The sequence below is a fragment of the Marmota monax genome, unplaced genomic scaffold, assembly GCF_021218885.2.
Source record: "Marmota monax isolate L192 unplaced genomic scaffold, Marmota_monax_Labrador192_F-V1.1 WCK01_AAM20220418_F8-fsc00001, whole genome shotgun sequence".
NCBI classification, from domain to species: Eukaryota; Metazoa; Chordata; class Mammalia; order Rodentia; family Sciuridae; genus Marmota; species Marmota monax.
In genome coordinates this window covers 60903367-60926854 of record NW_026693777.1, presented here as the reverse complement: position 1 = coordinate 60926854, position 23488 = coordinate 60903367, and the positions used below count along the sequence as shown (strand labels likewise).

Below are 23488 nucleotides of genomic sequence, written 5' to 3'. Positions count from 1 at the left end.
TGAGAAATGAAAATAAATCTTGTGAAGGTCTTCAGATTTTGTGTCATTCTTTTCTAGAAATTAAACAATCAATGTGCAAGGCAAGTGTAACATCATGAGTTAGATTGACTAAGCCTATGAATTATCCTCCAGTATCTTTCTTTCTTCCTTCCACATTCATCTGAAATATAGCAATATTGACTTTTTAAAAAAAATAAAGAAAAAAGGAACCTCTTTGCTACATTTTATGTGTGTTTGTTTGCTTTGATACTAGCCCAGAACTTATCCATGTTTGTGATATCTCTACCTCAAAGTCATTATCTCATTGCAAAAGGGGACAAGAGAAGGCCCAAGGAAGGCTGTATATGGACAAGGTAGCAAAGAAGCATCTTTGTAGCTAGTGACTTGTCCAGAATGCAAGGTCTCAGGAAATGCTAGCTCAGGAATTGGGGAGGAGGAAAGATGCCTTCTCTTACCAAGCAAAAAAAAAAAAAAAGGTTAAAATTAACTTGGTATCCAGACAATTGTTAGAAACCAAGAGACAATAAGAAGTCCAAAAAGGAAGTTAATTGGTCCAAGATTTGGCACTGATTGGAAATATGAGATTACATTCCTAAAGTGCTCTTTCCTGGGATGACTATAACTCTGAAACTTTTCCCTGCTGATAAGCATGACAGTGACAAATTTGTGGTATTTTCATGACATTTCCTTTGCTTTGCTTTGAAGCATGGTTGGTGCAATTGAGTCAGGCAATCTTGCTATATTAGAAGCCCTACTTTGGGTAGAGTATTCGTGGAGTTTTTGGGTTTTTTTTCCTCTTATTTTTAGTGATTTTAATTGACAATCTAAAATTACTGATATACTGTAAAGTACTTTAAAGCATTACCTGGAAATGCCCTTGGTGTGTGTGTGTGTGTGTGTGTGTGTGTGTGTGTGTGTGTGTGAGAGAGAGAGAGAGAGAGAGAGAAATAATAAGGCATCTGGCAACTTCATCAAAACATGCCATTTTTCTCCAGCCCAGATCATTTTAAAAGATTCCCCCAGAGAAGTGTATCTCTTACTTACATAACCTATTGTGAGTACTGCCTTCTTTCCTCTTTGGTTTTCTAAGGCAAGAAGAAAAATTTTCAGGGGGTTACCTTTTATTATGCTCTACCTCGGATTTTTTTTTTTAACAGTGTGAGAGAGATCTGGCAGCCTGTTGGCTTAGAAAGAGGTGGTTGGTTTGATAACTTAGAAGGAAAGCAAGAGCCATTGATCAGGCAACTAGGAGGGAAATTTAAAAACCATCAATTCAACTACCTCTTTCACAGATGAGAAAACAAAGGCCCAGAGAAGTTAAATGATTTCCCAATTGGGTTCATTTGGGGCTGGGGGAGGGGTGTTTTGTGTTTAGAAACTTGGGTCCACCCCATCATTCACCACAACTCTATGAAGTCGCTTTCTCTGTAGAGAGCATTACTCTGCTCTGGGCTGTTTGTGAATCTCTGAGGAAGGATCTTGGTGTTCTTCCCAGTCATTTGGAAGTGAATCAAAACCTTCACAACAGCCAGGCTTGGTTCTACACCCTTTGGTGGTGGTGATCAATGTCCTTTGTCCTCACTGATCAGCAACCTCCTAGACTGTACAGAGCACAAAAATCAAAATGGAGCTCAGGGTCTAGAAAAGAGTACACTTACTTTTTTGGAACTTGGGTCTCTATCTATCGCAGCTCTTCTCCATCAAAAATGAAGACATTTTCTAGTCAGAGCAGTTGAGCTGAAAAAGCACATACTTGGGCCTGAATCAGTGTGAAACCCAGGGATACTATGGGAGGTGAAGGCATAGCTCTTAGGAGAACACGATAATTCAATTTTATTAAAATAATACTGTGCAAATTGCTCATCCTTTACCAAAGTCAATAACTAACATTTATATTAACATATTCACATTTCTCAGTTTGTAAAGCTATTAATTCACTTTTTCACAATAGTCTTTAAGTATTATGGTGATTATTTTTAATTTTAAAGACTAAGAAATTCAGGTTCAGAAAAGTTAAGTAATTTGCCCAAGGTATCTCATTGAGAGGCTGGAAAGTAGGTGGGCTACATATGCACACTCAGGTCAGCTTGCCCCCAGATACAGTTCTTTTAAGAACTGACTTTAAAAAAGGTATACCTTTCTATTCCTGAGTGGAATATTAGAGGTATTTGCCTCCTTAATAATCCTGGTAATTTGTCCTTAGAAAACTTAATTCTCCAAGAATCTCTTGGTTCAGAGGTGTTGCTGCTACCATTATGTTCAGATAAGGTATTTTTCTGAAGGTCTTTTCTCCTCCACTTAAGAGAAAAAAATCACAATGTATGACTTCTGTGATCTGGCTGAGGATAAGTGCTATTCTTGGTGAGAAAGACAGGAATCTTGAAACCTCTGAAAAATAGGAAGAGAAAGAAAAGAGGAGACTCACCCCCTCTCTCCCACCACATAAGAGTGAGAAAACAGTTGCTGGTAGCAAAGCAGGGCACACAAGCCTGCTATGAATGGAGACCAGGGAGACGGGGGTAGGTAATTGAGGCAGCTGGATTTCTAGAATGTTCTCTTTCTTCTAGAATGCTCTGGAATCTTCTCAAATCAACTCAGTCTGTCTTCCAGTTAAAGGGACTGCAGTTTCTACAAGTTTGCATCAGTGTCTGTTTGATTACATCTTTCACTCAAGCCCATGATGAGGCTTCCTGGTTTAGATAAGGCTGAGGACATGGCCCCATGGTTTTAAAGTATTTAAAGAACTGACAGAGGTAGGCTCCAGGCAGTAAATCTTCTTATGAGTATGTACTCTTTTTAGAGGTAATTTCTATAAATATATTATACAAAATATAATCTATTTTAAAGATTGGCAAAGGCTTGCTTCTCATCTGATATTTACTTCCACAGAGAAACTTTTTATTATACTCATTAAACTTCCCTGAGCCTCAGTTTCCCCATCTGTGAAATAAGGTTATTTTCTTCTTTATTTTTTTTTTCTTTTTGATACTTCTATGGAGTCATTTACTGTAAAGTATAAGAACTTCTATGGGAAAAGGGAAACAAATTCAAGGCATTAGAACAAGGATTATTTTTCAAGGGAGCACCAATATATTTTCTGAGTATTAAATTCATCTTTTGTGTGTTTGCATTGTTTTTATTTGTTCACTTACTCTAGGAAAATAGAACTCCTTTTCAAAATGGCTACTAAGTAAAAATATATATGTAATGCAGTCCCATCTCTATAATTAGGAGTTGAAATATACCTTTTGAAAAACAGTGCTTTTGTGAGAGGGGTATGTCTTTAAGCTTTTCTTCATAAAAATGTTTATATTGATGGTTTAGTGTATCTATATTTTCTATGATAAATATAATTTACATTATATTTGTACAGGTTAGGATTGTCAGATAATATATAGGTTGGCCAGGAAAATTTGAATTTAAGATAAACAACTTAATATCTGAAATTTAAGCTTAACTGGACATCTTTATTTTATCTGCTAAATCAGGCAACCCTGTAAATACAAACCTCACATTATTTATATTGAGCATTAATTGACAGTTCAAAAAAACTAAGGATTTACTGCCTGGAGCCTACCTCTCTACTCTCAGTTCTCTAAATGCTTTAAATACTGTTGCTGAAGTTATTATACTTTCTTCTGGAGACAGATATTGGAAGTTTTAGCTCTGTGCCTACTATCATGCCCTCCAAGATCAGGCAGCTTTCCTGGAAAGAATCTTAAAATCTATTATCAATGTAATCATCATGAAAATATTTGATGAGAACACTGCCTCACGCTGTATAATAAATTTAAGTAGAAAAGGCAAAGCAGTGGTATTTTCATCAGTCCTTTGGATGTCAGGAGAAAATAGTTCCACACTCAGCGAATATAGATAGGTCTGTTTTGGGCTGTGTTAAATCCAATTGTGTGGAGGTTTTGAATAATCAGGAGTGACAGCCTAAGCACTTTCTCTTCAAAGTGATTTTACAGAAAGCTCCATTTCCTAAGGAAAGTACACACAGGGTTCTCATAGTGCTGAAATGCACTAATGTATCAATTTATTGGTGCTGGTATCATAAGCTAGAGTTCCAAATTGTATTCAGATTTTTAACTTTACTCACTGTTGTTCTTGGGGGAGGTGGCCTTCCCGTGATAAATGTTACTTCAAAAAAATTCTAGAACACTTTTGTGGTTCCCATCTGAGAGAGCCTGCAAAGATCTTTGCAGAAGGTTCTAACTTCACTTTGCAAAGCCAACTCAAACATGATGGAAAACAATATAGTTTTCCTCAATAAAAAGGAAAAAAAAATTTGAGTTGGGCGATGTAATTTCAGCTTCCCTAAAAAAGGCCTTTGGAAAATTGTGGGGGGAGCAAGTGTGTGATTTTGGTCTTGGCACACAACTTTGGAACTAACTTTTTTTTCTTAATGTCTACCACGGATTTTTCATAACAGATTTCTTCCCTGTACGACATGTTCCATAGTTAAGTAATAGGTCTCATGTGGATGCCAAATTTTTCAACAACTTTTACTTTCCAAAAGAGGGTTAAATAGTTCTCCTAATAACTTGAAAGAAAAAAAAAATTCAAGGTTTACCACAGTTCTTAGTCACAGGCTAAATGTTTTCAACAGTTTTATTACTTTGAGCCTATTTAGTCTTGAGAATATCTCCCAAGAAGAATGAAGCATAAGATGAGTTCAAGATGTAGTATTTCTGAACTGGAAATAGGATTGTTTGTATTGAAACATGCATCCTTGCTATCTCTATCAGCTCTTACGTGCAACTATTGCTTAGTTCCACTCTCCACCTGCCATCTGTCAATCATCTTGGAAACATCAAAGGTGCTGACTCATGAATCCTTCATATTTCCATGCAATTATGTCCCATACATTTTGCTGCCATTTGCAGAGAGGAAGCAGTCATTCTCCAGGTGACCTTAATGAGTATGGACACATAGGTACATTTTGTGGAAGAATTTTTTCCTCACCATTAAAAGCTATGCTTCGTGTGAGCAAGAAGAGTCATTTTCATTAAAAAGTAAACACAGAATCAATGGCCATACCAAATTAATGGCTCCGTTGCTCAGTTTGCCTCTTGTCTGAGTAGGTTGGTGTTGCTCTCTTGCATCTTAAATGTCTCCCTTAAATCTCTGCCTCTAAATGTGATCATCTTCCCGATTTACAAGAAAGAAACAAGAACTTTCTCTCATCCTGTTTCACCCTGTTGCATGACTGTCCATCTTATTTCTTAAAGAAACTCTTAGGCCAATGGGTAATGCTCACAGTCTCTTATCATTTTCAGTTGCATGACTTTGGGTAGGTCTGGTGACGGTGCTATGCATTGCCATCTGACCAAGATGGTGTTCTGGGCATACACTGGAATGATGTACAATCAACAGAGCTCAGAGAGGACACTTTCTTACCTTTGTCATTGTTTCTTCTCTTCCAGGTATCTCAGTAACGAAGAAGACACATACATGTAAGTAATGCATTTACTTTTTTTGTCCAAAGTTTTCTGAAGAGTTGGAATTCGCATATGTCTGGCTGCTGTGACCCTTCGAGTATAAACTAATGTTCCAGCTGTGATCCATGCTCAACAGAGGTCATATTTTCAACCTGTAGTGGTCGGAAGTGGCACATCTCCACCTGTTTGTACTGAGTGTGTGTTGAAGAGAGAGGCTAGACATATTCTGCTGAATTCTAGTGTTTTGAGCCATGAATCGTTAGAAAATTCATGAAATCTAGCCAGGAGGATCAGTTACTTATTGAACACCCTTACTCTGGATCCTTCTTCGAAGAGTTGGTATGTTTCTAGGAAACATCACCTTGATTTCTTTTAAACTTTGGTCTCCTTTTCCTCTCCACTAGTTCCCAAATTAGGCTGTTTTGTTCTTATGTCTGTGGAGCAGAGATATTGACTGGGAATATAGGTGCTGTGGCTCGACCATGGGCATGGTCCACGAGGGCCCTGGTAAATGGCATCGGTAGTTTGATGTGGAAATGTGTGCTGGATTTATGCTCTGTATTCATCCCACTTCTCAGGTTCAACTGCTTTCATCAGTTGCCTTCATTCAAACTACACCCTAAGTTTACAAACTCACGTCAATGTAAGGTGTTGTGATTTGCAATCTGAGCAATAATGTTTGTGCCTTGAACCTCAGGATGAAATAATATGTCATTGATACAGGCAGTCAACTTTCACTGCACTTGGCCAGCATAACATTCAGGCTTTGAATTAATGGTGTCATTAGAATTTGATGACTATTTTAGACCACCGATATGTGCTACCTTTGAGATGTGTTTGGGCATCTTTCTAAGGCAAGCAGAGGAGCTTTTTTGGCACAATATAGGAATGACAAGGATATATCCCCAAATTTTTCTTAATTATACTTTTTAATTTCTTTTTTATTTCATGTGAATTATTTTGGGGAAAACAATCTGTGTAACATCAAAGTAGTTCAGCTTGTGCCTCAGTTGATTCTTGAAATCTGCTCTTGGGTTTGTCTGTCTGTCTATCTGTATTTGTAGAGAACAAAAATGCAAAAACCAAAAAGAAAAAGAAAAAAAAAGCATCAAATTCAATGAGAAGTTGCCTGCCTTCTAGGTCCCAGTCGTGCAGTCCCCATGTGGCTCTCTCATGGCCTCCCACAGAATGCTTGTTTGAGGATCAATGAAAGGCCCTGCCCATAGTAAACACATGATCAGGAGGCACCTCCATCTCTCAAAGCACAGTTTCAGTTGGCTGTCCCTCCATCAGGATAGTCCGTGACCCTTAGCTTTTTGGGGGTTGTTTTGTCGTTGTTCTTGTTGTTCTTGCTGTTGTCGGTGCATAATTGAGCTCATGATGACTGAGAGATTGACAGCGCAGGAGACTGAAGTCCTCTGTATATCCGCAGGGCAGGCATGGTACAGAGCGCTTCCTTGCACAGCCTTGCCCATGAGCTCGTCCCTGGCCTGGAGGGACCCACTCTAGAGGTGGTAAGTAATTCAGTCTTTCTGCTAGCTCAGTCCTGGGCCTCTCCCAAATAGGGGCTGCTGATTGTGCCTACTGTTTATGGTGGTTTGGGGTATGGACTCCTGGCCACCTAGCAATCAATATCCAGAAAGCTACTGACTATTTGCAATATCATTTGACTCTTTGAGAAGTGGACAAAACCACTAGTTTGTCTCCATTGGACATGAAGCATATATTGTAACTCACAAGATGAGTCAAAGACCATAGATATTAGCTAATATACAGACAGTCCATCTATAAAGACATTCAAGCAATTGTCTTCCTGAAAATAATGTCATTGGCCTGCTGGAGAAAATAACAACCTGTGGTTAAATAGGACTCATGGAAGGAGTTAGGTGACAGCATGAAAGTGGCAGCCAGTGAGGAAAAATTGATATTCCAATAACAGGCAATGTAACCTGATGGGCCTTTCAGCAAAGGCTTAAAGAACTTCATCAGCTATACCTGCTTTAATACAAAATCAAGATATAGTCAGAGTGGGTGGACTTTGTTTTTATAACTTTGAAAATCAGCAGGAAAATGTTTAGATATTAAACAAAAAGTTAATCGAGAAGGACTTAAAGTTCCTTTATGTGGTTGAGAGAAAGAGAGAGAGAGAGATTTAGCTCAGAAATCTTTTTGTTTAAATATATTTACTTCCATGATTTGGGGGAGAAGGCCCAGAATAAAACCACCCAATGACAAGTTGGAAAGGAGAGCACCTGAATAGACGTTGACCCAGTACTTTGCATGTGTCAAGGAGAAATTGAATTGTCCAAGTCACAGCACTGTGCAAGTCCCCCATGCCTCTGAAACGTGGAGATTGTTTTTGTCACCCAGCTCAGCAGACAGCCCATCATATTTCTGATCTTAACCTCTCTACAGGGCCCCAACCTTATGGGGAGGAAGAAAACCAATCAGTTCTTTCTCTAATAAACAGTTACCCAAATGACCTCTTCTTTAGCATCTGTTGGATTTTTCTTGAAAACTGAACTGTCCTAACTTGCCTATAAGATTTTTTTTAAAAGATATGAAATTCCAGCCCCTCTTAAATCATCTTGACATCTGTTCTTCAAGAAGTTTCACTATCACTGAAGTGTATGAATTCATTTTTGTACTGTCTCAGAATTTCCATTTTTAGCCAAGGTTCTGGAAACCTTGGTCAAGACTTGACTACATAATCATCGACAGCTGAAGTCTCCCCACATTAGCAATTTCAATTTGAGTTTCCTAAGTGCCCTCACAGAGAGATTGTTCAACTTACAAATTAATGTGTACAGTTGCAGAATCTATTATCAGACCAGCGTGTCAGCTCACAGGTCCCCCAGTCAGAGGTGCAAGAACTACAAAATGAACCTGAATAGTTGTGACACTTTGTAATATTTTAGGCCACCCTGCTATCTGGAAATACAGATATTGCTTATTAAAAAAAAAAAGACTTTGGGTGAGTTGAACCATAAATTCCCATGAGAGGACATTTGATTGTTCAGAAGAATTCATGACCATAGTCCTGGGAGAACTCAGGTTCACCTGAGTTCCTGAGCAGGCTGCCTTAAGTGTCTGGACTCCAGTTGGCTGGTGGGAGAAGACAAGGCTCTGGGGCTTTTAGTGCAAGGTCATCATGACAAAATTGGTCAAAGAATTTTTACATTTGTGATGTTTTTCAATTGTTGATAGGAAACGTTGCTATTGGTTTTTGGTGTGCGAACATGAAAGAGAGTTTGTACTTGTGGGATAGGGACATATTAGATCAATTTTACACTGTGGTGTAGAATTTCAATTTAATTTTCATGGTGATTATATAGCACATGGATTTGGTTGGACACTTGCAAGATTGCTTTTGCTTTGGTGTTTCACAAGTTTGTTCTGGTCTTTTTCCTGATGAAATAGTACCATGTGGATAAATATCTTTTTTTTTTTTTTTTTTGGAATCAACTTCTGTTTTGGTTTGTATTATTTGCCAAGGACAACTAGCCATTCACTCCTGACTCCTTAATCTAATTCTACTTGGATAGTTTCATATTTACTAAAATGTTTCAAGAGGACAAATATGAGGATGAAAAAAATAACAACAGAACATCCTAGCTACTTCCTGCTTCTGGGAAATTTGGTATTATAGTCATAACCTTAAGGAATATGTAAGACAGCCACCACAAAGAAGGACAGAGAGTGCCTGGGAGGCCTTCAGATTATCCCAGGGACATCTGACTATTGCCTCTTCCTTCTGTTCTGAGCCTTGTTTATATTCCTTATTATTATTACTCTGATCCAAACCTGCACCGCCTCTTTCATTCATACTCAAAGATGTTCAAATGTTTTTTTTTTAAAAAAGTGTGGGTTACTCAGTGGTAAGAAATCAAGGAAATGTGTTAATTTGTCAATATTTCCCCCAAAATACAAATATATGCTTCTGAGCTTTAAAACAACTTTAATTTTAACATAAATAGCTATTAAAAGGTAACAGTGCATTCTCAAATGTTGTTTGGTTACAGCAGGCTAACACCTCAAATATATAAAATTAAAGCACTATTATTTATAATGATTTTAGTTCCCAATAATAAATATATTTTAGCACAAACCTGAATATGTCTTTCAGAGTAATCTTTTGCCTCCATAAAAAAAAGTGTTTATTGCAATCATTTAAAGTGGAATAGGTTAATGTATTCACTTTTCACCCCCAGAGGTTTGGCTTTGAATTTGACTTAGAGAAAATTAGTTTTGAGGCCTCAACCTCCTCTCCTTAGGCATTTGTTGATACCACAAAATGAACCCACCAATTTGTCACAATTGTTGCCATTTACTCAGGAGAACCAGGAACTAGAATAACCTTATTTTATCGTTTTCTTTTCCTTTCCTTGAGGCCATTCTTTTTGAATGTAGACTCTTAGCAACCTCAAACTTGAGGCTCACCCACATAATTTTCACAGTCCAGGAAAGTGCAGAAACCTTCCTTGGCAAAGCGAACGGAGGTGCTTTGGTGATATAGTTAATAGGTTGCTGTGACAACCCATGTGACTCACGTTGTGACTCATAGCAATTATAATTTCAATTGCTGGCACAGTGTTTCCTTAGGACAGACGTGAGAAGAAGCCATACTGAGGTCCTTTTAGTAGGCCTTTATCCATATCCTGTCTACCAATTGACAAGTAGTCAGGAAAAGAGACAATCTAGTGCTCATGAAATGTCAGGAAGACTCATTGCTAGGCTTACTAAGGCTACTACTGGCCATCCCAGATGGCAAGCTTGCTGACAGTGGGGTATAACCAAAACAGAGGTGATGGATCTTACAAGAGCTCCTTAAAGGACAGTCATTTATTGAGGACCTGTTATGTGTTGGCAGATGCTTTACCCTTAAGGAATTTACAAACTAGTTGAGGGAAGGGACTGGAGGTGGGAGAGACAGGAAGGGGAGGGACACATAATCACAGAAAACAACTGAAAGCACCAGTGCCAGGTATATCAGCTCCAGAAGATTCAGCTGATCACTGGAATGCACGCTAAGATGCGAGTGTGAGAAAGGAGAAAAGAATTAGGGAGAAAATCCAGGATTCCGATGCTGTAATCCAAGCAACAATCGCAGTGATGGCCCTATGTCCTAAAAAATCATCCCTGCTGCTCATTTCCACTCATGCCCACCCAGATTGACACTTGTTATAGTCCCTTCAAGATCAACTCATCTGAGGAAGTAAAAGCCCCTTTGGAGCATCGGGAACTGATTGCCTTTAGAGTCAGCCTGTGCACTAGAGCCAAGCTCTCCTAAGCTTAACAGAAGTTCTCTGTCTCAACAGATTAAAGGTAAATGGACTGCACTTGGCCCTGCCAGTTCTCCGAAGGTAGAAGATTTTCATTCTTAAAACATAGTTCATGGTGGGGATCTGTAAATTCCATTGAAAAACTGAATATTTAGCCCAGTTGTTTCCATCAGAGCATCCAGCCGATTCAAGTTTGCTTGGTTAATAGACTCCACATTCATGAATTGAGTCTGGACCCAAAGTATTTGTGTTCCTGTTTCATTACATAGGCTCAAGGGGGTGTGTTGAGATGGGATTGATTCTTTAAAATCCATGGTGACTACTAGGGAGGAAACAAAAATATCTAGTCTAGCAGATGCTGGTGTGTAGATTTATGACATATTTAATAAACACTTAGACATCGTGGGGTTGGATTTCAAAGAAGGACTAGATGTCTATTACAGAAGTTTGCATTACTTCTATTCAATAATGACAATTCTAATGCAGAATTACCTGTGGTTGTAGCAGCAGCAGAAACTGCCACCTGCTAAGCAATTCTAATATTCCAGGCATATGTTTAGTGCTTTACATCATTATTTCATTTATTCTTCTCATAAGTTCCATGAGCTTTTTACTACATGCATCACGTTTTAGATTAAAAAAAAAAAAAACTTATCTGAGGAATGAGTAACTTAGCTCAAAGAAGCCAAAAAAACTCGTCAACTCACCCAGCTGGTCATGGGGTAGAGCCCAGGTGCAAAACAGAATAGATTGCCCCTTCGTGTGTACATAAGAGCCACACTGTTATCTCCAGTATTAGCTAACATTAGCTAACACTTTGGGACACTTAATTTTAGGCACTTTTCTAAAGCACTCTGTAAGTGTTCATCTATTTATTCTTTACCACACTGTGTGAAGTAGATATTACTACTGCCCCTCTAGAGGAGGAAACTGAGGCCCAGGTCCTACAACTAGCTAGCATGTCGTAAAGCCAGAGCTGAATTGCTTCTAAAAAGAAGAACTTAATACGTTTTTTTTAAATTTTTCATTTTAAAATTTTTTTAGTTGTTGATGGACCTTTATTTTATTCATTTATTTATATGCAGTGTTGAGAATCGAACCCAGTGCCCCACACATGTGAAGCAAGCACTCTATCGCTGAGCCACAACCCCAGCCCCTCCACCCCCGAACTTAATTCTTTATAGTAGATCTTCCCCTCTGAAGTACCAGAAAACATTGCAACATAATCATCCCTACCATTGATTAAGGTTTTCTTTTACCTTACAACTATTTTACCTGTATGGACTTCTAAGTGTGAAGAACCAACTGATTATAAAAAAGGAGAATGTTATTCCCACTACATGAGAAAGATTCATCTGGCCAAGCTGGCATACTAGAAATTACACAGCCTTCCTTCTTTAAAATGATCATTACTTATCTTCTTAACACTCTAAACCATCAGAGAATTGACATCTACTTAATGTCACTATTCCTACAAAACAACTGATTCCACAATGAAAACAACTGTTCCAAGAAGTTACTCAGGCTTCTACAAGAATTGTCTTCCCCTTACTAGTAGTAATGTGTATTTCTATGGCATGAACTTATCTCCCATTGAAACAAATCCTTTAATTATCATCAGTGACATTTACAATAAATTTATGCGGTATTCTTTTGTCAGAATAACTTGATAATTCCTGTGACTTTCAGTGCCATGTAGATAGTATGACTCAGGACACTACAGTCTCCTTGAAACCAAACCTAAATTAAACAAAGCGCTTAAAGCTAGAAAAATGGCTAGGGACCTGGAATATATCTATATCAGAGAGATATATGAGAAGCAAACAACTAGGTTTTGAGGATGCTAAACCCACCTGAATTTAGGACTGGATTTAGAGTGGGTCTAGATCCACATGCAGAGGAACAAAACTGTAGGACAGGCAGAAATACAGGTGTATTTGAAATGTGAACAAAGCGGTCACTCGATATTAACTTCATAAATTACACAATTTTTTCCATGAACATTTTATATATTAAGTTATATATTAAGTTAAGCAGCCCTAAAGTTAGTGTGTTTGTGGCCATATGGCCCTTTTGATTATAATTAATGTCCATACCTAACATATTAGAGTGACAAAGATTTTCATCTCCAAGCTCTGCGGTGTACCTTTTGCCTTTGACTGCCCAAGACTCCTCCCAGTGGAGTGTACTCCATCCACTCGGCTTTCACCTCTGGACAAACTTGTATTCCCATGCAGGAGTGATAGCTCTTTCCCTATTTTGCTGTGTTGATCACCTGAGCATCAACTCAAGCTCCAAACATCAACAGCCAAGCACAATGATTAAAAAGCAAACTGAGAGCAGAATATAATGGAATGGGCTAGATTTGGGATTGGATTCAGTGATAGGGAAGTAATCCATAGATATTTTATTTCCTAAATGGCCTCCTATTGGATAAACCCTTCTATATTCCTCTTCACCCAACTATCTTTCTTTTTAAGTATTTTATTTTAAATGTTGTTTTGGAGAAGAGAAGATTTTTTGATGGATAATCTAGAAATCTATAATACTGGGCTTTAAGGCAAGAATGCTGGAAAGCAGATTGCAACCAATCCCTAGGCAAGGATAGGGCTGGGAGCCAGGCAGATCTATCAGCTTAATACTTCTTAGCCCATAATTATGCCTAGAACTGCATGAGACACAGTGTAGTGTAGAAATTTTAACTCAGGGCGGATACATAGCTCAATGGTAGAGCACTTGCCCAGCATGCATGAGGCCCTGGATTCAGTCCCCAGTATCACAACGAATAAAAAAAGAAACAATGAAAGTTTGACTTATTTGTCCTTACTCTCTAATAATTGAGTCTGAAGGAGAAAGAACCGCCTATTTGAGGAACTTTTAGTCATGAAAGACTTGCAGGTTGAGGTTCCAGTTGCATTATGTTTCAATGTCACATGTGCTGGCAACATGGTGGTGACCTGAGCTTGGTCTGGAAGGGTCTTGAGGATGAGATATGATCAGTAGGTCAAGGGAAGGCTCCAGGGATGGTGGTGTGGACCTGACTGGAGTAGAGTGTTAACAAGGAAAAGAGAGGGCATCAGGCAGAGATGGGGTGACCAATGGGGAGCCACAGAATGTGTGTGAAAAATGAAGTGACAATGTTTTCACTGCCATTGTCTCTCAGCATTATATGAATCAGATGTTCCCTGCCTCAGTGCCTTCTCTGAACCCAGATAAAATCCTTATCCTTAGATAGACGTTCTTTTCTGGCTGTTCCTGTGATCGACTGTGTAGAAAGAATGCTTACTGAGCAGGAAAGATCTAGCCCAAAAAAGGAAGGCTATTCTGACAGTGAAGAAAAAGTGTTTCCCTTTTTCTCTGTCTTCCCAGTTTTAAAGTCTAATTGTAAGACCAGTTTTTGCCATTCCATTAGAATCAGAGGCAGGGAATGAGCAGGGAAACTTGAAAAATACATATGCACTTTGAATTTCGTGACTAATGGTTCTCCTTGCTTGCTTTCATTCTGCTGCTAATTGGCTGGAGGCTACTGGGTTGCTCTGAGACCCTGTGTCTCTCCAACCCTCTTAACTCAGCTACAAATAGCTTCATAAAAATTTGAACCCCAAATTCCGAATCTTGCTCACCCCTTAGGCAGGTAAAATAAACTGCACAGATTATTATTTTTTCACCACAAAGAATTATTTCCCTCCTACTCCTGGACAATACGTTAAGAAGACAACTGCACCCCCTTTCCTCACAGTTGACATTTCTCAATTTCCAGAGAATGGGTTTCTATTGTTTCTCTTAAAGAACACGGAGGTCCAGATGAGGCATTTCGTCAGCTGCACATTCTTAAAAGTCTCCAGAATAATGAAGCATATTGAGTTAATTTATCTGTCTCTCTTGCACTGTGTCATTTTGTGTCGACAAAACTGAAAATTCTCTTTTCCTCACCAAGTTGGGGTGTCGGGATAATTGATTGTTACCAGTCTGTGCTGTTGGTAGACAGGATAACACCAGTGCCTCTAGAGAACAGGTGAAAACTAAACTCTGTCCCCCGAGGCCAATGAAATAGCTATTTGGTCCCTTGTGTGAAACTTCCTAATAACTTAACTGGGCAGCCTCTGGGTCCCTGGAGGGTTTCTCCACAAGAGTATTCCCTCTCTTTGTTAAGATTGCTTATTAAAAATGATTTTATAATGAAGTTGCCTCAAATAGCAGCTCTTTTCCTGGTTGTCCTTGAAGCTGTGGTGAAGAATCTTAGAGACAACTGTCTAGGGTTTTCCTCCTTGTTAAAAACTTCTCTCCTACCACTGTTACTCTTGATTTTTAAGGAGACAAAGTCTAACTGACACAAGTCCCTCTCCGGTTGATTATGTCGCTTAAAACACCTTGCAAGGCGTCATTGGTAGTTTAGCTTGTCGTTTGGGCTCAGGAATCGAATTGATCTCCTTGGATTGAGGACATTTAAGTCTGCAGTGGAAACCAGACTGGCGGGCTTCCTCGGGAGAGCGCAGCGGCCAAGGAGCGCTGTTGCTAACTCAGCCTCGGACTCCATCAAAACACTGATTTCCAATGATGTCTTCTCTTTGGTACTAGATTTCTCCAATTTGTAAGCTATGCACTTTCCTGGGATTGCCACAAAAAAAAGGAATCAAAGAATTTTAAAAAGGGGTGGGGGGATCACCCTCCCTCTTTGCTATCCATGCACTGTATAAATCCAGAGACTTCTTAATCCATGTAGACAATGAGGAGGAAATTCAAGTTTCTGTTGTCCATATCACCACTTTGGCCTTTTGGCTTGAAGGGGCTTACATATGTTGATATATTTAACATGAAGGATGATAAAGCAGATGCCAGTAAGGGTCACCATCAGAAATATCTGCCTGTGACTTACCTTCCTGGTAGCCAGGCAATCTCAAGCAACACAGGAACAACAAGACATATATAGTTGTTAACGATAAATTCAGTTTGAGGTGTTTTTCTTACTTGAAGACTTATCAGGTGGTGAATCTGCAGAGTACTCCAGTTGTGGGTTGGCACTCCTTTTGCTTTGCAATGTGAATATAGTAGGACAGCAGCAGTTAGGATCACCATTGTGAATCTTCCAGTGGGAAGATCAGAGTCTTGGTGGGTTATACTGAATACGTGCCTAGAGTAACTAACTATATGATAGATAAGTCAGTCTGCTTCACTAGAGTATCCATTTTACTACCTGTGTGTATCCCATAACATCTTATAAACCTCAATATATAGAGTAAAATATATTTTAAAAAGAAAAAAATACCTTGGCTAAATTCTATTCTCTGAAACCAGGTGTATTAGAAAATACCACCCTTACATTTAGCAATTCCTACTACCCTCTCCCCCAGTTTAAAAAAAAAAAGTGGGGGAGGGGGTAGACTATGGCCTCCCACTGTCAGGAGGATCTTCTTATTCCACTCTTTAGAACCTTCTAGGGCTTTCCTTTGCCTAACCTTTTTAGGACGGCACTCAAGTTCTTCTCAACCTGACCCTAATCTTTCTGCTGCTCTTTTCGTGACTTTTACCAAGCAGGCAGTTGTTGCCATCTTCGGCAATCAGTTCTTGGGAGATTCCATGCATGGGCATACTGCCCTTATATCTCTTGGTTCTTGTTTGTCCCAGAATGTCCTTCGCCACCTTCTACACCTGTAGAAGTCTTTCTGCTCCACCATAAGCCAATACAAACAGCTCTGCCATGCAAAGCCCTTTCCAACCTTACCTTGATTATCGCTGCAGCTCCTCTACCCCCAAAGTATTGTAAAATAATGGTTTATGTATCTTTGTCCCACTAGATATATCTCTTATCTTTGAGAAAACTAAGCAGGATGGTCGATATCTACTATGTGCTCAATTAACATCTATAGATTTTAAGTGTCAGACACTATTTTAAGACCAGACACTATTCCTACACATTTGAGCTGGCGGACGGCGGGGTTGGCGGGGTGGGGGGGGGGGGTGGCGAGGAATATTAATCTTTTAACGGGTAACAGCCATTCAAAATTATACTGAGATTTATTATTCAATATTATATTGTGAGATTTATATAAACCAACAGTACAACTCAAAGGGCTTCTTCATGCATAAGAATTTATCGAATGTTTTTAAGTTTCAGTTTTAGGGCTCATTGTTTTAAAGTTCCCTTCAGCAGTTTAAATCAGAGTCAGAATCTCATCTAGAATTTGAAAAAATACTTGAAAATCTTGCTAAAAATAAAGCATATGTCATTTTCTGGAGTGACTGCTCACACACCATTTGGTTTCATTATCAATTCGAGGTTTCTGTATACCAGATGATCAAATCTATAGAGTAAAAAAGGTAAAGGAACATCTTAAGTTACCGTTGTCACCTATGTCAATCCAAAATAGAAAACTACCTATTAGAGAAGAGAATTGGCCGGTTCCAAGAACGGAGGATATAGTATCCAGGGAGATATCCTATATTTTTCCAGTCTATAGAGGGAAAAGCAATCCTAAAATGTTAAACAGTTTCTAAAGTAGATGTTCTGGTCATCACAGGTGACTTGCTGAGTTTTAAGGTAAATCCTACAAAGAAATGAATGACATTTATTTGCTTCAAGGTCAGAACATGTGACACTCCTCTGTTTTATCTGGTCTGGCGTGTACACGTTTCCCTACTTTTCCAGGGCCCAGTGATTTCAACGCTATTGCACTTTTCCTTGGACTTCTTTTAAAAATGCCCTTTAAGCCTCTCGAACAGCTTCCTCCCTACTTTTGTTTGTAACTTTTTCTTGAGTCAAAACAGGAGGAGCAGAATTATCCCCTGCAGTATCAATTCCTTGAGTAGAAACCTTGCTTATAAATGAGAGGATGAGATGTGACCCAATAAAAGAATCTATTTTAATTTTAATTTATTTCCTGGTGGCCTTTTATGCCTCCTTAGGCGATGACCTAACCAATTCTGTCTTAACACTGATTTTTTTTTCTTCCAAGGTCAAAAAGCACTTTGAAATTATTGTACGAGGAGAGTAAATGTTTCTGTGCCTGTCATGCAAAGTCCCTCTCTTCACGTGAAATTTAAATCCTAGCTTTCTCATTTCTTCGCAGTGATTCTTCCTTGCTTAGGCATCTCTTTAGCAAACTCCTTGAGAGCAGATGCAGGTGAGCAGGACAGAGTCAAAGATCTTTGGTCCTTCTGGAGTTGATTTTTTGGCTAGAGAGGCCGTCTCTTACATGCTCTTTCGCCCCTTTCCCCTCCTTTCTCAGATGGGAGTCGTTATCACAGTGAGAGGAACCTTCTTCATTCTGTGCTGCTGTGTCACACAGCAAAATATAAACAAAGCAGATACTTTCTTGGAAGGCCGCTCAGCTGAAGGTTTGCAAGGATGGAAAGAAAAGCAATTGTGGGATCAGATAAGTCCATGCCACCATCCCTCCCCACTCTCCTCCCTTCCCCTCCCCCCCAAAAAGAGTTCCTTCTGATATTTTTCCAATCAAAAACTTTCCCTGGCCTGATTTGTGGAAGTTACCTAATCCTTGTATAATTGGGGTGATTTAAAAGACGGGAAGATGTTCTCATTTTCATTATGGGAGTCACTCGGGGACAGTATCATTTAGAAGAATATGTTTTTATTGCCCTAAATTACTTTACCTGAAATTCTATTGATGTGTTTCTCTTAGGTTGGATTTCTAGTGAACAGAATGACCAGTGTGGGTCTCATTCTCACAGGTTCTCATAGGGTTCAAGCTACTCTTAAATGGTTAGTGAGTTTACCCTCATTCTACTCCAGAGTCTCACTTCAAAGGAAAAATTCTGGAGGGTTGAGTGAATATGCCCTGAAACACAGAAGAGCCCACTGCTTGCACTGTGCATCTGCACACGGCCACAACCTCACATCAAGTTTCTCATATTGTGCCATCAACATTAATTCAGCTCACTTTGTACTGCCAGACTTAGAAACTTCTAGAAGCAACCCTCTTGGCATAAAAACAGTTGCGTCTACCTCACACTGACTAAAGTAAGGGTCTATCAGATTCTCATTCTCATCTAAAATGCATCCTTATTCCAACTAGTCACTACACTCAAGTATCTTTGAATAAATGGTTGTTATCTTTGATTGAGTTTCCCAGAGAATAGACACTGAGACTCTGCAATTTGCAAAAAGAAAGTTTGGGGGTGCTCATAGGCACAACACCTGTATGGTATGGGGGGATCTATACTGGGCAGGAGAACTTGAACTGTCAAGCAGTTGTAACCTAAGCTTCTGCAGATGCCAAAGGAAGATCAGAAGTGGGGATGGCCTTTCACTGATGTTCCAAATTGAGGCAAGAGGGCTGGATCTCTTACTCTGCATCAACCAGCCGTTGGAGGCCAGCTGCACCCAAGAACAGACAAAACTTCAGGCAGGGCAGCTCCCTTTAGCTAATGGCAAACTCAGGAAACAACTCAGCTGTGAGCCATTGGCAGTCACCACTCTGGGCTCCAGCAGAGAGTGAAGATCTCCGTCCTAAAGGGTAGGATCTGGTGGCAGCACCACAGCATTCATCTTGGCAGGGAGCATAAATGGACACCAGTTTTAACATTTGTGGAAAACATTTTCTTTCTTTAAAATGACACACATTTTATTGCTTAGCTAGGACTTAAATTAATAAAATATATGCTTGGCCTCAGCATTATGGTATACCAGAATTGCAAATGCTGAATAAAAAAAAATGTTTTTCTGTTGAATAAGGTCCTTCGTTAGGATTCCTGGTCCTGGATATGTGCATTATAAATCATATGTGTGTGCAATTCCATATAATGTTTTATTTTTCTACCCATGGACATTCCAGAGCGTTAACACATTTTTCTCAATTATAAAAATAAATAACACATTTCCAGTTATTTGGGCTCATGTAAAATGTATTCATATAGAAACAAAGAGAATGCCTGCAAAGATCTACTTATACATATTACATGTTACTTCTCAGATTTTGACAGTCTGCTACAGTCTTATAATTGAGATTGCAGCATCTAAAATATTTTTGCAGGTCCTATTTATGTGCATAGTTTTCTCCCTTTTTAGTGGTTTGTAAGAATCCACCTTCTTTTTTCCCTTTTAGCAACTACTTGTAAATAAAGCCAGAATTAAGGAGATTAGTGGTGGCTGTCAGAGATGGGAACCATTATGAGCTAATGATCCTATCCCCCAACTGTTGTATAGGAAGCTTCTCAATTATTGGTAATAATAAAGCACACAATTAATTTTAGTTTCATTCCTCACAGTCTTGACATAGCCTCTGATTTAGTGAAATCTGACTTCAATTTTACTTCTAAGAATGGGAGATCCTATTACTAGGAAATTAAACCAAACCATCTTCCTGGAGTGTTGTGTATTGAAGGAAAGAGCTAAGTGTTTTTTCCTTCCATAATACATCTCCCCCACAACATCCCAACATTCTAGAGGCCCAAGTTTGTTTTGCTCATCTTTTCAGATATTCCTGGGATTTTCACAGTTCAAAATACACCCATTCCCCCAGGGACCACAAGCCCCAAACACCTTGACAAGGGCTTTCAGTTTCACAGGTGCTGGAGTTTCAGATAAATCTCTGAACCTCTAGGGTTCAGATAGAATCGGGGTTTATCTAAATGGAATTAAATCTTCTGTGGATTTCCAGTGTTTCGTTTCCATGCCTATGCTTTGGAAAAGAGGGAGCCCTTTCAGGTTGATAATGAAGTTAATTCAGATGATTCTCTCTCTCTCATTCAAAAAGAATTAATAGATTGGAAAAATGCTTTACCAGGTCTAAAAGCGTCAACATTTCTAACAGCTTAAATCTGGGAAAATCCCCAGCCCTTCATTTGGAGATCCCTGTGAAAGGAATTCTGAAGCTGCTCTTGGACATCAAGGCAGTTTGATCTATTTTGCCCTGAGTACTACTATAATAATTACAAGGTCCTGGGCAGATAGCTGCTTTTGAAGGGGCAAAACTCAATGGTTGGACTATCTCCCAGATTTCACTCTTGGGAGAGGAATTCCATGTATTCTATATCGAGTGACCCATCTAAATCTGCCATTTCACAGATTAAGTCTGACCCAACCCATCCAATTGCAGGCATTGTGCAACTGCGCCTCTTCTTTACAACACATTCAGATCGTGCACATTACAGGCGTTTTTTATATAAAGGTAGCTAATGAGCTGAAATGTAAAATAATTGCTATTTTCAATGGACAAGATGAATCTGATCCTTAATTTTTTCCTGGAAAAAAAAATAACCCCCCCCCCTTTTTTTTTGGTGCCAGAATTTCAGTGAATGATTCACATTACTGTCAATTACACGCCCTTATGGATTACAGCCACTAGGCAACTGTCCAGGAAAACACAAGTCTGAAAATGCTTCTGTTTTAAGAAAATTAAATTCATGGTTGCTCCTCCTGTGGGCATGTGTGCAGCAGGCAGGAAGCCTCCACTTTCCTGCCAAGGAAGGGATAAGGCCTTGCCCACTTTATCTGGATTAAGTAGCCACTCTGACATCTTGAGATCTTGATACTAGTGCCAGGTGCAGGCCTCGGTTTTGGTTTCTAAATAGTCTTTATTTATTTATTTATTTTATTTTGTTATGTTGGTGCGTGTTACAAAACACAGACTGGTGTTATAAAACAGGATTTTTAGTCATGAGTCACAGCAGTTGCCTGTGTGTTACCAGTGAGGCCTCCTGGAGCTGAATGGAGAAACTGTTCACCTTCCTCTTCCCAAAAGTCAGTCAAAGACAGTTTAGCACTCTTAGCAATATTTCCAAAGACGCCCTCGTCCCACATTCCACTAAATTTTTCTTTCTTTTTTTTTTTTTTTAGTGCAAGTGGAGCTACCACTAAAAATGCTACATTTGCTCATGGGCTGCTTGACGGTCTAGAAAATCCAGCTTGTATGTAGGTAAAATAAAGGCCATTAGTCAGATGTATTTCCCCCGGAATGTTGTAAAGTTTAACAAAATCTCTTTAGAGCGCTCAGTTAAGGTTGCCTAAATCATTTACGCATTTGGGAAAACTATGAGAACGGCAGGATATTTTTCCGGTTCTGAGCCTTTTACTACATTTATATCTGATTCATAGAATCAGACATTTCGGATAATGAAATATTTAGTAGCAAGGAAGCTTGGCCTTATCTGAAACATTATCTGTGTTCCAGATATTTTATGTCTAAGTAATGTTAGCATCTGGAAGAAATATTTACAAGACAAAGGATTGTGAATTAAGTGAAATCAGTTTCACCTTGTTTAGATGCTGATTCAAGCCAAAAGCTGAAAGGAAAAAATATATTATAAATGACTAATGAAATTTGAATATGGACTGCTATTTTATTTGATAAGGAGGATTTTTAAAAAATATTATCAGATATGACAATGGCATAGGAGTTTTTCTTAAGAAAATATCTGTATCAGAAATGAAGACTGCAGAAGTTATGGATGAAATGACAAATTAGCTGAGATTTACTTTAAAATGCTCCAGAAAAAAGTATGTTAGAGAGGGGCAGGCAATGGGTAAAGCCAGAGTAGCAGGGGCAGGCGTCTGGGGTAGGAACATGGGAATGGATTATACTACTGGGTTTTTGTATAAGCTTGAAAATTTTGAATACATTTACTTTTTTCACCTCCTTGTTGTCTGTGATTTATATGATGATAATTTTTTACATTGGAGGCTTGACCACTTTGAGTAATCAGCATTTATTTTATGAAGAAGAGGTGACAAGGATGAGCATATCAATTTCAGGAAGTAGGCAGTGGTCACTTAAGTTATATACAATCCTTGTATTTCTATATAAATTATGTACTGATTGTTAGTATACAAGTAAAAAAAAAACTACTTTTTATATTAAGGTTGCTTGACCCTTCATTTCTGGTAGCAAAAAGGGAAAAGCATTAATTACTCTTGTTCTTGAATCTTCTCCATGTTAATATGGTCATAAAAGCCTAGATCTCTGGTAGAATGGACCAGAGAGTTCATCTGGTGATCCTTACTTCCCATTTCATAGAAAAGGACATTTTCTCAGGGAGGTGTAGAGTGTCTTGTTCAGAGTTAGTTCCAGTTGCTTACAGATGTGGAAGCAAGACTGGAGCCCTTCAAAACCAGGACCCTTTCACACTTTATCAGGCTGCCTCAATCTTGTCCTTTAAAATGCTCATTAACAATCTATCCTCTGGGGATCAAAGTGGTTTTCTAAATCCAGACCAGTGACTGCAGGTCATATGTTCACTCCAGGTTGTGTGGCCCCAAATTATCTTTTCTTTTATTGAACACCATTTCCAAGTTGTGTGATATGTCCCAGAAGTGATCATTTTGCCTTCTGTTCTTGTTCATGCTGGGCAGCAGGCTTGCAGTAGCTTCTCCTCCTCTGGCTTTCATGGACTTCCTGTCAGGGACAGGTCAATATGCTCAAATGACAATCTAGGCTTGGCTGAGGGATTCCACAAGGACCATCAGCCACTTCTCAGTGCCTTTCTGACAGCCTGTTGTAGATTAAGCTGAAATTCCAAGCATCACATTTGAAACAGGGTTTTTTTTTTTCCAAAGAGAAAAATGTATCCTATTTAGCATTCTTAAACAAAATTATTTAAACACAAACTTACCCTCCAAAATGTTATCTTCTCTACATTTAATAGAAGCTCACTGAAATCAAGTAGATCAGGCTGGCATTTATAAAATAATTTTTACAACTGGAAAAAAATGTGTTTCACAAATTTTACAAAGAACAACCCTCTGAGTTCTAAGAACATAGATATATAATTATTAGAAATACATCCAGAAGGGCTTTGCCCAGCTGA

At 38.9% G+C, this 23488-nt stretch overlaps 1 protein-coding gene across 1 annotated transcript in view; it reads left to right on the top strand.

Annotated features, from left to right (window-relative positions):
• The window catches only part of Rora (RAR related orphan receptor A), a 675937-nt gene that overhangs the window by 495494 nt on the left and 156955 nt on the right, over window positions 1-23488 (top strand). The window contains exon 2 of the mRNA XM_046460899.2: window positions 5430-5459. Coding sequence (XP_046316855.1) covers window positions 5430-5459 — 30 coding nt within the window. The remainder of the gene's footprint in view (window positions 1-5429; window positions 5460-23488) is intronic.